At 39.2% G+C, this 12,594-nt stretch overlaps 9 protein-coding genes across 9 annotated transcripts; 6 read left to right on the top strand and 3 right to left on the bottom strand. All coding sequences in view use genetic code 12, as the record gives it.

Annotated features, from left to right (window-relative positions):
* Nucleotides 1-4: 4 nt before the first annotated feature.
* Nucleotides 5-727, bottom strand: SLD5 (DNA replication protein; the record flags this gene model as incomplete). Its single annotated transcript, XM_049324083.1, has 1 exon — nucleotides 5-727. One exon carries the CDS (start codon nucleotides 725-727, stop codon nucleotides 5-7), a length of 723 nt encoding a protein of 240 aa, XP_049182735.1.
* Nucleotides 728-944: 217 nt separating this feature from the next.
* Nucleotides 945-2,531, top strand: KGF56_000282 (uncharacterized protein; the record flags this gene model as incomplete). Its single annotated transcript, XM_049324072.1, has 1 exon — nucleotides 945-2,531. One exon carries the CDS (start codon nucleotides 945-947, stop codon nucleotides 2,529-2,531), a length of 1,587 nt encoding a protein of 528 aa, XP_049182734.1.
* A 45-nt stretch (nucleotides 2,532-2,576) lies between these two features.
* Nucleotides 2,577-4,313, bottom strand: MCD1 (kleisin alpha; the record flags this gene model as incomplete). The annotated part of the gene is made up of 1 exon (XM_049324061.1): nucleotides 2,577-4,313. One exon carries the CDS (start codon nucleotides 4,311-4,313, stop codon nucleotides 2,577-2,579), a length of 1,737 nt encoding a protein of 578 aa, XP_049182733.1.
* A 1,296-nt stretch (nucleotides 4,314-5,609) lies between these two features.
* CTA26 (Cta26p) lies at nucleotides 5,610-6,707 on the top strand (the record flags this gene model as incomplete). The annotated part of the gene is made up of 1 exon (XM_049324050.1): nucleotides 5,610-6,707. The coding sequence occupies one exon, from the start codon at nucleotides 5,610-5,612 to the stop codon at nucleotides 6,705-6,707; it is 1,098 nt and encodes a 365-aa protein (XP_049182732.1).
* Nucleotides 6,708-6,940: 233 nt separating this feature from the next.
* On the top strand, nucleotides 6,941-7,423 carry ATP16 (F1F0 ATP synthase subunit delta; the record flags this gene model as incomplete). The annotated part of the gene is made up of 1 exon (XM_049324038.1): nucleotides 6,941-7,423. The coding sequence occupies one exon, from the start codon at nucleotides 6,941-6,943 to the stop codon at nucleotides 7,421-7,423; it is 483 nt and encodes a 160-aa protein (XP_049182731.1).
* Nucleotides 7,424-8,267: 844 nt separating this feature from the next.
* XYL2 (L-iditol 2-dehydrogenase) lies at nucleotides 8,268-9,365 on the top strand (the record flags this gene model as incomplete). Its single annotated transcript, XM_049324027.1, has 1 exon — nucleotides 8,268-9,365. One exon carries the CDS (start codon nucleotides 8,268-8,270, stop codon nucleotides 9,363-9,365), a length of 1,098 nt encoding a protein of 365 aa, XP_049182730.1.
* A 520-nt stretch (nucleotides 9,366-9,885) lies between these two features.
* On the top strand, nucleotides 9,886-10,359 carry KGF56_000277 (mitochondrial 54S ribosomal protein mL59; the record flags this gene model as incomplete). Its single annotated transcript, XM_049324016.1, has 1 exon — nucleotides 9,886-10,359. One exon carries the CDS (start codon nucleotides 9,886-9,888, stop codon nucleotides 10,357-10,359), a length of 474 nt encoding a protein of 157 aa, XP_049182729.1.
* A 208-nt stretch (nucleotides 10,360-10,567) lies between these two features.
* On the bottom strand, nucleotides 10,568-10,957 carry KGF56_000276 (mRNA splicing protein; the record flags this gene model as incomplete). Its single annotated transcript, XM_049324005.1, has 1 exon — nucleotides 10,568-10,957. One exon carries the CDS (start codon nucleotides 10,955-10,957, stop codon nucleotides 10,568-10,570), a length of 390 nt encoding a protein of 129 aa, XP_049182728.1.
* Nucleotides 10,958-11,188: 231 nt separating this feature from the next.
* KGF56_000275 (uncharacterized protein) lies at nucleotides 11,189-12,238 on the top strand (the record flags this gene model as incomplete). The annotated part of the gene is made up of 1 exon (XM_049323994.1): nucleotides 11,189-12,238. One exon carries the CDS (start codon nucleotides 11,189-11,191, stop codon nucleotides 12,236-12,238), a length of 1,050 nt encoding a protein of 349 aa, XP_049182727.1.
* Nucleotides 12,239-12,594: the final 356 nt, after the last annotated feature.

Here is a 12,594-nt window from a genome sequence, read left to right as displayed (position 1 = left end):
CTCTTTATATCAATTTTACATCGCCAATGTCAAGATATGCCTTGATAAGGCTATATTTTACTACATAAACCCCATCTCTTTCCAAGTCCATCTCTTCCTCGTCCATGTACACAGTGATGGGTACATCCAGTATACATTTGACAAATACAAGCAGGTCTGTATCGGGTGTAGTTATCATGTTCTGACCTCCTACATTGTCATCTAGTAAAGTTAGAATATTCGGGAGTTTCTTCAAGAAGCAGTTATTGTACAACTGAGTAAGTAGCTTTAAGTAATTATTGATGTAGTCTCTTTCTTCTACTGATAATAGTTGCTTTTGTTCCTCCTCGTTATCATCATCACCACTGTTGTTATGGGACTCGTTTACGTAGTATATTGTGAATTTGTTCAATTTGGTCAATCTCGTCCGTAAGTAAAGTCTCACTAAATAACTTAGCCGTTCAACATCTGTTTCGATAATCATTAAGCGGAGCTTAAAGTCGTCCGATATTATACCATTACCGCTATTCATGTCACCATACTCATGACTGTCTAGAAGGAGCTGCTGCTGGTTGGATATGTAAGAAAGAATTGTGCTCATTAGGGAACCTTTATAGGGTAATAACTCGGGAGCCATTCGTTCATTCAACATTGCTTCTGTAAGTTCCTGACAAATATTGGTCAGGGACTTTTCAAATTTCTTGCTGGAAGATCTTTCAAACTCTTTTAATATATCGTCAATATCCATACTGGAGTCAAGAACGTATCCGTACCCGTATCCGTACCGGTACCCGTATCTGTGTTCTGTGTTTGGAGCTTGGAAAATATCTGTAAACGAAATTTTTCAATGATGTAAGTTTCAACACGTCTTTCAAAATATCTTTTTCATAACCCTTTTAGATGAAGATGAACAACGCTAATAGCAGCGGCAATAGTAGCAACAACGCCACCAACAGCAGCAGCGGATGTCTGAAGAAAGACATAGAATTCTAGAACAAAAACGCCAGCGATTACTTGAACTTAAACGGAAGCGGATTACACAAGTTGGGAGTTTAACTGATGATTCTGAGTTACTCAAGAAGATTGATGTGGCAACGCAAACAGCGCCGGTGTGCTTTGCTAGCACGTCTCCAAAACTATCAACCAAGGATTCTGAACTTAATAGTGAAGATGCATTAAAAGCTGAAACTTTTCAAGTAGATGTTGAACTACGTCGGTTTGATAAAGGGGTCCAAGTAACAGGAATATCCGAGGACAATAACAACAACGATACAAACAGCAAAAGCAATAGTTGTAATTTAGAAAGAGAAAAGCCCAGAGTCATTAATAAAATAGAGGTTTCCGATTCTGAGCTAAGCAATGCATTAATAGAGTCTATCAAAGTGATAAACAGATTACATATTACCAAAACAATCGAATTGGATCCCGTTAAAGTAGAGTCCAAAACTAAGTTGCAGTTTGTTTCAAGTAAAATAATCCTCCCACTTGATCGTGAGCTACAAACTTTTGACATATCGCCACATACTGCAAGTCAGATACTAGTCGGTTTTCAAAGGCCACAGCAGTACGAATTTTTTGCAATCTTGTATCAACTCCAGGATCAAACACTACTCCCCTATCACTATCTCACATGCTCCTCCGAGCTAACACAATTGAAGTTCGATATTCACCAAGGAAACAGGATAATAGGAGCATTGAAGAATGGAGAGTTGGTTATTTGGGAGATTGACGATAGCGCATTGATCCAAGTGCCGACTTTATCTACACACTCGCTTTTTTTCTCCTTAGGAAGTGAGCAGTCATGGTTCCAGCATCGAAGCAAGATAGTGCTTTTGGAGCAGCTCAAGGTAAATGTTAACAATTGTTTATTGTCAGTTTCAAAAGACGGTGTAACGAATTTGTGGTCCACAAATTTACTAAGTAAGCCAAAGTTTTCTCAAAAGTTGGTAAAGAAGGACGGAATTTTCCGTCTTTGTATTGAACATGGAATATATACGGGTAGTAAAGAAACTATTGGCGACGACATTGAACTAGGATCGAAGTTGTTATTAGCTGCCAACGACGGTAAACTCTATGATGAACAAATGAATGAAGCTCACGAGGCAGAGGGTGCTGGTGCTGGTGGTGCTGGTGCTGGTGCTGGTCTTCTTGTCACTGCTATGGTAAAGTTGAGTCATGAGTTTATTGTGACTTCTCACCTCGATTGGCATTTAAGAATTTGGAAGCATGGTCAAACGCAACCCTATAAAGTGATACCCACAAATTATGTGATTAACAAAATAATCAAACGACCTCAAAATCAATATCAGTTCACTACAGTTGGGAGATTTTTTGGAAAATATCTCGTTGAGTTTTGGAATTTGTCTAAAAAGCTTTACAAACCAGTGATTACCATTTGCGAGGAAGAAGACGAAATCAAACAAATCAAATTTAATGGTCCCATGGAGATGCTTATAGGTAAAGGGAGAGAGATTCAAATCCTAAAGCTTAATAAGGATTACGTATTTGATGTCGAAGAGGACGACCTCGATAAGGGATTTCTGAAAATGTAGTTATTATTGTCATTATTATTGCCATCAATGTTATTATTATTACTATTATAGAAAGTTGTATAGTTTGTCTTTTGATGAGATGTTTACGTCCTTTGATACCTCAGTATCGCATTGTTCTTGTTGTAAGGTTATGCACTCGTTAGTTGCTAGCACCAACAACTCAAAAAAGCATCTCGCACCTTCTCTTTTAGCATTGAGGTATTTGCCATGTTTCATACCAATTGGATTCTGCAGTTTCATGTCAGCCTCCATCAAGGTGTTGAAGGTTACTGTACTTGAAACTCGAAATTGGTTTTGCAATTCCTTTGTTATTTGTTTAGTACTCCTAGCAGTTCGCCTTGACATTTCTCCATTGAAGTCTGTTTCATCTTCGTCATCTGTATTCAGACGAACGGACTCGTCACTATCAACATCAAGTGATAAGTCTAAATCCATCGACAGGTCAAAGCTTGTGTCTTCAGTCTCCAGAGCAGAGCCATTAGAGGCGTTTGATTCATCGTCGTCTTCTTTGTCGCTTTTCCCTTCCTCTTCATTGTCGTCATTCTCCTCGTTCTTCTTTTCTTTTGACTGGGCCAATTCCATACATCTAAGTTGAAGTTGAGTGTCCAAATTACACAATTTTCTTCTCTTTGAAAAAAATGGAGGTTGTGCTAGCTCTTGAATTAGTTTTAATTTTTCATCCTCAGAAAGCCTCAAAGTGATGTAATGTTCCTTCAGAGAACTCATTAATAGTTCTTGATTATCTTTGAGAAGCTGAACAGACATTCCACCCATATTCTCTTCAGAATCCACCACCAATTTTCTATTAGGTATTATCATCTCTCCCTCTTCGGTTATTCTATTACGCTTTTGCCTTCGTATAGACAGTTGGGAAAATGCTTGATTTTGAAGAGCAATGTCTCCTTCACCTCTTCTTCTTTCCTCTTCCTCCCCTGCTTCTTCTACTTCTTCTTCGTTTATGTTAATGATAGGCTGCCCCAGTTCGAGCTCGAAAATGTTCCTTGATTTATTTAACTCGGCTAAAAATGAAAGCTCATCATCATTATTAACTCCTCCTTCTCCTCTTCCTACTTCTTCTTGACCGAGTATGGACGCGTTTCTTCCTTGTTCTATTGATTGATTATCGTCTAAATTCAAGTCAAAGTCTAGTTCCATATCATTGAATGAGTTGTGAGACGTGTCATCGTTGTGATCCATACCTCTGCCATATTCAATTGATTGGTTAAAGGACGTGTCTTGGGTATCATTGTTTTGACCAACTGATGTAAACACGGTTGCCAAATTATTGACAGGTTCGTGCTCGTTCAGATTCAAATCCAAGTCTTCTTGGTAAAGAAGATCGAAAACGGATACCTGGTCTTGTAAAGTGACCGCGTTTATATCGGCAAGCGTGGTTTGATTTGGAGGTAGATTTATCCGATTTGAGGCTATAATAGAATCTGATCCCAATTGAACACCACTCGATAGTTTAAATGATGCCTTTAGCTTATACAAGATATCGTTAACGTCATCCAACAAGTACTTTGTTTTTCTTGAATATATTTTAACGATACCCAAGAGCAACTGTCCTGAAAGTCTTAATGTGATGGTGTCTGTTTCTGTTTTCTTTCTTTGTCCCAGTTCATGTAGATGTTCATGTTGATTATAGCTGCTGATATATTCTGTCGACTCAACGATGTTGGTGCTTAGAAGCTGCTGTTTGGTCAACTTTTTGTCGTAATTGGCGGCTAGCCAGATATTACTCAACGGGCCTTGATTCGAGACTAGTGAGTCAGTTAACATTTGGTATTGTTTAGGAGGTTTATGAAATAAACTTTGATATGTAATGATAGCCAAAACCTTTTAATCAACAACAAACCAAATAACGGAATAGTAAATGAAATATACGCAAGTAATAGTGAAAAATAACATAATTCACTTCCTCCCCACTAGCGATATGCCAAACAAGAAAAAAGGAAAGGGAAAAAAACACTGGTTGATTCACAAAAGACCCGTGAATATGGAAAAGTTTGTGTTTTTCTTTTTCCTTTTCCTTTTTTTTTTTTTTTTCTTTGTTTGTTTGACGTTTTTAACAATTTTTCGCGTTTTGAAATTTCGCGATTTCACTAACAATTAAGGTGAGACTTGAGATTGGATTGGTTAAGGAGAAAGGAACTATACTACAAATTGGTGAAACGATGCTTATTTGGAGCTAATTGAGTTTTTTATAAAGAGCTTTTTAGTAGGAAAAAAGTATATTAGTTTGAAAATCTATATAATTTTCTGAGAGTAATGTAATATATTACAAACAGTGCCGTTAGTTGTTTACTTGATGTGTATTAATAAACCTTTTGTTTTGGTGGTTTTCTCAGTTGTAGATTTTGGTGATGATGTTTTGAGTAAAATGGATGCAAATTTTTTAATCAAAAAATAGCGACACTAAGGAGCGACACTAAGGAGCGACACTAGGGAGCGAAGCGAGCTAGTGTTGCAGTATAAAGTAGAGAGTACCGATACTAGGGAGCGAAGCGAGCTAGTGTTGCAGTATATAAAGAGTAGAGAGTAGCAACACTAGGGAGCGAAGCGAGTAGCGATACCAGCTTGCTTCTCTCCCTAATGGAGCAGGATGTAAAGAGTAGAGAGGAGCCAGGGAGGTAGGGCGAGCCAGGACAATACAGTTGCACTTTACTAAATTGTAGAGGTTTTATACTGTTGATTCTCTCTAGAAGAACGTGATATGGTTCAAAACAGAAATGGACACTATCGAGCGAAGCGAGATAGTGGAGCACAATGACTAGCAGCCATCAACATTATCGAGCAGAGCAAGATAGTGGAGCACAATGACTAGCAGCCATCAACACTATCGAGCAGAGTAAGGTAGTGGAGCACAATGACTAGCAGCCATCAACACTATCTCGTTTTACTCTACTCTACTATCTCGCTTCTCTCAATGGTGTTTTCCACTCTGGTGTTTTCTACTTTGCTCGATAGTGTTTCCCACTCTGTTCTACAAAACACTATCTCGCTTCGCTCGAGAAGGAAAAAAAAATTATTCACAATAATTGTAGAGGTATCAAATTTGGTCTGGTCTATGAGGTGATGTCAGCAAATTTACAAACAAAACTAGATAACTCTCTTAATGATATTCTCAAAACTGCCGGGTTTGTGTTTGAAATAATCAATAACAACAAGAACCAGAGCAGGTTGATTACGGGCCCAAATAATCAACTAATACAACCAACGATAATACAACAATTGACAAGCCATATTGACAAATTTGGAGAGATACTAGATGAAACGATTTTCAAATTTAACGATGCGAAATGGTGTATTGACACAATGATTGGAAACAAACAAAGGCAAGAGGAAATCAAGATAAAAGAGGAGTTGGAAAGACAGAAACGAGAAGCAGAGGCGAAAAGGTTGAGAGAAGAGGCAGAAGCAAAGCTAAAAGCGGAAGCCGAGGCCGCAGAGAAAGCTAGGTTGGAAGCGGAAGCCGAGGCGCGGGCAAAGGCAAAGGCAAAGGCAGAAGCGGAGGCAGAGGCAGAGGCTAAAGCACAGGCAGAAAGGGAGTTGGCAGAACTTGAACGACTAAGACAAGAAGAGGAAAAGAAGAGGATTGAAGAGGAAGAAGCTGAAGAAAAGAGGAAACAGAGCCTACAGCAGCAGCAGCAACAACAGCAACAGCAACAGGAACAACATCAACAGCAGCAGAGAGACCAATTTAACGATTTCAATGACTTTCTTGGTTTCGACATGGACGAGATTCAAAGAGAGAATGGCGGAGACAGAAACGATCCTTTATCGTCTATGAACTATAATGATTTGAATTTGGATGTGAGCATGGACGATGCGGAAAAGATTGACGACAACAACATATTTGACGTTATAGACATTGAGAATGCCGGAGAAGATTTCCCACAACAGAACAATAACATTGTAACCAAAAACGCCAATGACAAACAAGTCAACGACCTAAATCAAAACAACAACGGTCAACTTGGCACAGAAAATGTAGAAGAAATGGACTTGGATATGAATAATCTATTGGGAAACGATGAACTGATTCTTGATGGACTTAATATGAGCTTGCTCGATACTGGGTTTGAAGGTGAAGATGCTCAAAATAATATCAACAATAATCAAATGGGTGATGAATTTGATGTTGATAACTTTTTGAACCAATTTAGCAGCTAATATAACATATTGCCCAATTAGGTAATCTAGAACCAATCTTTATTGCAAGCCAATTATATTACAGATTTGCGTTAGGTACTGCGTATAATTAAGCCTTACTTAAATTTTTTTTTTTTTTCTCTCTCTCTCTCTCTCTCTATGCGCACGTATTGAAAGCCAGTGAAAATTGTTAGCAAAAGAGAATCAGTTCTACTTTTAATACCTACAACGTTGATTAGGATTAGTTGATGAACATGTTTAGACAATCTTTTCGTCAAGTAGCCAAACAGTCGGTTTCTGCTGTTAGAAGAACATATGCTACAGAGACTGCATCCTCTGATGCCCTAAAATTATCGTTGGCGTTACCATACCAGACCCTATACGCCGATTCCGAAGTGCAACAAGTCAACTTACCATCCATTAACGGTGACTTGGGTATCTTGGCCAACCATATTCCAATTGTAGAGCAATTGAGACCAGGTTTATTGGAGGTTATATTGAAAGGAGGCGAAACAGAACAATACTTTGTCAGTGGAGGTTTGGCAATGGTGCAACCCGGTAATAAATTGACTATCAGTGCTATCGAAGCATTCAAACCAGACCAGTTTGACCCAAGCGCCGTTAAGAGCTTGATTGCAGATGCTCAAAAGAGAGCCGAGTCCGGAGATGAGAAAGTCGCTGCTGAAGCTAATTTAGAATTGGAAGTTTTAGAAGCTTTACAACACGTTGCCAAGTAAGGGGTCTAGCGAGACAGAGGAAGAATGTCCCTAGCGAGCTACAGGAAGAATGTCCCTAGCGAGCTACAGGAAGAAAGTTCCTAGCGAGCTACAGGAAGAAAGTTCCTAGCGAGCTACAGGAAGAATATTCCTAGCGAGCTACAGGAAGAACGTCCCTAGCGAGCTACAGGCCTAATAATTCTACAGGCCTTGTTTTCTTGTTTTCTTGTTTTCTTTTTATTTGTAAGTTCTCGTATAGATATATATATATTTGGCAAAAAAATGCTTATAGGTATTACATACTTCGATTAATGGAACTTTAAGCCCAGCTTGACAAGAAACAAAACAAAAAATACAAAAAAGAGTATAGCCTCTATGGAGAATGACCATTGTACTCAATTTGAGTAGTGTCTATGTAGTCAGTGCTGCTCCACTATCTCGCTTTGCTCGATAATATTCCATCTCTTTTCATATTTCTATCAAATCTTTTCAATCGCATATTGCAAACAAACCAAATTAAAAAAAAAAAAAAAAAAAGAAAAAATTAAACTAAAAGATACACAGAGTAACGTGATGTATCCTTAACACACATTAATTTAACACTATCCCGTTGAAATTACACGAATCTTGGTACATTTTGTTGAGTGTTCGGATATAAGAAGCTGACTCTTTTATGGGTAGCGTTAGGTGCTCATATTGAGAAAATAGATTGCTCCCCCTCTATCGTCTTTCTTTTTATATATATAGATATGTAGCCCCCCCCCCTCCACACACACACATACACATATTTCACTTCCGAGATTTCGAGAAACCTTTTTAGAAGGGTTTTTTTTTTTATATAAATAGTATTAACCTCCCATCAGCAATGCCCGGTAATCCTTCTTTAGTCTTGAGAAAAGTGGATGACATTGTTTTCGAAGATCTCGCACCACCAAAGATCACTTCACCCAACGATGTTATAGTTGAAGTGAAAAAAACTGGAATTTGTGGGTCAGATATTCATTACTATGCCCATGGTAAGATCGGGCCTTTTCAGTTGAAAAAGCCAATGGTATTGGGTCATGAATCGTCTGGTGTCATAAGCGAGATTGGAGATGGTGTCAAGAACTTGAAAGTAGGTGACAGAGTCGCTATAGAGCCGGGCGTTCCTTCAAGATACAGCAATGCTTATAAATCTGGAAAATACGAGATAGATCCCGATATGAGCTTTGCTGCAACACCACCAGCAGATCCCAATGTTCCTAATCCGCCAGGTACCTTGTGTAAATACTTTAAATCACCACAAGACTTTGTTTACAAATTACCAGATTGCGTGAGTTTGGAATTGGGAGCAATGGTTGAGCCATTAAGTGTTGGTGTTCATGGAATCAGATTGGCTAATTTGTCGTTTGGTGAAAATGTTGTAGTCTTTGGAGCTGGACCTGTTGGACTATTAACTGCCTCAGCAGCTAAAATTTTTGGAGCGTTGAACGTTATGGTTGTTGATATATTTGATTCGAAATTGGACTTGGCCAAAGAGATTGGTGCTGCGAATTATACATTCAACTCTAAAAGTGGTGGTGGCAACGCCTCGGCTTTGATCAAGGCTTTCGATGGTATTAGACCAGACATTGTTTTGGAGTGTACTGGAGCTGCTCCATGTATCAAGTTGGCTGTTGAAGTTGTTCGAGACGGTGGGAAAGTGGTTCAAATTGGTAATGCCAGTGGAGATGTACCATTTCCAATTGCTGAATTCTCAACAAGACAACTTACATTGTTTGGAAGCTTTAGATATGGGTACGGTGACTATGCCACCTCAATCAAGATTTTAGAGCAAAATTATGGTCAAGGAAAGGATAAAATTCAAATTGATTTTGAAAAATTGATAACCAATGTGTATTCTTGGGAAGAGGCAATCAAGGCTTATGATACAGTAAGAGCTGGTAAAGGAACCGTCAAATGTATCATCAATGGCCCTGAATAAGGTTTATTGGTAGAATAATACTACAAGAGAGAGAAAGCGAGAGGAAGAGGAAGAGGAAGAGAAAGAGGTGGAGAATAAAATATGCCTAGAGGAAATCTTTTAGGCCAATATTCTCAGAGTATATACGTTTTAAACCTTACACCTTTGAGTGTAACTGTCCACAAGTTTTATCCAGTGTCGGTGTAGTCAGTGTTGTTCCACTATCGAGCAGAGCGAGGGTTTAGACAGTGTTGTTCCACTATCGAGCAGAGCGAGAGTGTAGTGTTGCACCATCTGGTTTCGCTCGCTAGTTTCAATCTAGTCAGTGTTGCTCCACTATCTCGCTTCGCTCGATAGTGTCGACTGTAAATTGAAACATCTGCTAAAGGTGTATCAAATCCGTTACCGCTACCAAATGTAATCTTGAATCGTCCTCAATTTTTTTTGTATATTTTTCACTCACTGGATATTTTTTTCATTTCTTATTCAACTGTAGGTCAAGACTTATCACTGCCCACCTTCATATACATAGATCTTTTCGATGTCAGGATTATCGGCGAAAGAAGCGTTTTCAAAGCTTCCTCAAAAATTGCACAATTTCTTTATAAAGTACCCGCCTAGACCTTTTGCCGAGTATAAAACGGGCCCATCAACTACTAACGACCCATTGAAGAATCCATTTTTTCCAAACAAAAATTTAGAAACAGGCAAATGGTACAACTCGCTATATTCACGTCGAAGATCTGCTGATTTGTTCAAATTGGCTAAGAAATTTGGGATACAGGACCTTTTACCGCAAACACCACGAAAATTCCATGAAGAGAAGTATAATAATAAGGTATGGATGCAAGGAATGATCAAACCTGCTGGACGAACTAATCCGGCTGAAATAGAAGAGAAGCTAAAGAAGAGAGAAGAAGCAATTAAGAATATGGACAAGATTATTGTAAAGGCTAGACCGGGATTCAAGAAGTTATTAAAGAAGAGGGCCGAGAAACAGCCAACTTGGTTTTAAGAGCTTTTGACCAAATTTTTCTTTTGTAAATAAACCTCCTAAGTAGTGAAATAATACATGCATTGAAAGCTGTAGCGAACGCCACCACCAAGTCCAGGTGCAGTGGGCTACTATCGATTTTGTACCACCAACAAACTCACCTTCCCCTGCTTCCCCTGCTTCCTCACCTTCCCCTGCTTCCCCACCTTCCCCTGTTTCCCCTACTTCCTCACCTTCCTCTGCCCCTTCCTCTGCCCCCTCTGCCCCCACCTCCACCTCTTCCACCTCCTACTCCCGCGCCCCCTCTTCTCAACACCGGCTTGGCGCCTGGTCCTGCACCATGCCCTTTTATTTTCGTTTGCGATTTCTCCAATACAGCATCAATGTTCAAGTCGTCAGGTAACAAAATCTGCCTAATTTGATTTCCCCTGATATTGATAAACTGTAGCAAAATAGGATCTTGATATAGTTGTTGTAGCTTGACGTTTTTCAAATTGAGATTCATTTGTGGATTTGCTGATAATAACGTTCCATTTACAATATTTCCATTCTTTAGTTCTACTGTAATAGGTTGGTTTGTGGAATTGGGGACATTCATAAGAAACCGTACCAACTTCATTGCCGAAAAGTTAAGAAAGCGCAGATATATCTCTTAAAAGGCAACGTCTTTCAACAATATCTCCTAGAAAGACAAGTCGTATATATCTTTACATCGCTTGAATATTTGGTGCATTTTTTTCTTCACTTCTCGGTCCATTTTTTTTTTTCCAGCCATGAGTTTTTTTGCTCTTAGTCATATAACTCATAAATTGAAGAGCAAAAGAAGCACCCTAGTGGAGTAGCACAAGCCATGACCAATGCTTTAATAGACAACATTAAGGGTATCCCCCCAGTCACGAGGTTTTTCACGATTTCCTCAGTATTGGCGTGTTTGGGAGTAACATCCTTCTCCGCCTTTCCAAATTTGTACATCAATTTCAGTGACTTGGTAGAGCAATACTGGATTTTGAGATTGGTAATTAAAAAGGGCCAAACGATTGAGATTATCAAGACTGTTTCACTCGCGGTTCTTGGGTGGTATAGATTTGTTACGTCATTTTTAATTCCCTCAGGGATCATGTCTACCAATAGGATCAATGCTTTGTTTGATATTTATTTTTTTTACACCTTTTCAAACCATTTGGAAGCTTATGAGGGTAAGTTCAAGGGGAATTTTCCCGATTACCTTTGGTTCATCATTATATGTGGAACGTTTATTCAATTCATTAATTTCACCTTGGACGCGATTGCAGGAGATGCAGCTGCGATTTCTTATTTCCCCCACGAGAACCTATTGGCGTGCTTGACATACGTTTGGTCTAGAAGTATGAAAAACGCCCTTATCAATTTATTGGGCCTTGTCCCAATAAAGGCATACTACTTACCCTTGGGCAATCTAATTATCAAATTGATCCTTGGTGGGCCCGTAGCGTTGATAGATACTTTAGTTGGCATATTAAGCGGGTATCTTTACCTTTGCATCCAGTCCAACACAATACCTTTCCACAACTTGTTACCGGGAGCATATGGTAGAACAAAGAAACGTAGTGACGAGGGAAGAAGAGTTGGAATGACATATGTGAACCAGCAGCCTACCAGTAATCGCTTTGACTACATTGATGATAGCATATACGACAAGGGCTACTTAAAAGCACCAAAATGGCTATACAAAATATTATCTTACCCCATGGGCACTTCAGTAAGGAGTACTGCATTCACAGTCCCGTCTTTAAACAATCCTTCAAATATTAAAAAAGGCCCATCAGCGCAGGTGGAACCAACAACAGCCAACGCAAGCGGCTATTCATGGTTCGGAGGCAATGGCGCATTCAAGGGAAAGGGCCATAGACTAGGCGAGTAAAGAGTAAAAAGTAAAGAGTAACCATAACCCCCCCTTCCCCAACCCCTCTCCTCCCCTCGCCAAATCATGTCTCTTCTGAGCCCCGGTTCCCGGTTCCAGGTTCCAGGTTCCAGGTTCCAGGTTCCTTAGTGTATATGGTAGCGTCATCGCCTAACTTTTTCTTTTTTGAGTAAATTGCGCGTCGCTCTTTAAAGACCATTGCAATAAACATTCAATATCATTATAGACGAAAAGTCAACTAATTAAGTTTCGGTAACCAAGTTGTAGGATACGACTTGTAAGTGGTAATAGAGTAAAGTGAAGTAGAGATAGAGAGAAAGGGAAAGAGAGAGAAAGAGAGAGAGAAGAAGAGAGAG

This window comes from Candida oxycetoniae (assembly GCF_023343755.2).
Source record: "Candida oxycetoniae strain CBS 10844 chromosome Unknown scaffold8, whole genome shotgun sequence".
NCBI classification, from domain to species: Eukaryota; Fungi; Ascomycota; class Pichiomycetes; order Serinales; family Debaryomycetaceae; genus Lodderomyces; species Lodderomyces oxycetoniae.
The sequence above is the reverse complement of the archived record's forward strand: the minus strand, read 5'-3'. Positions and strand labels throughout refer to the sequence as shown.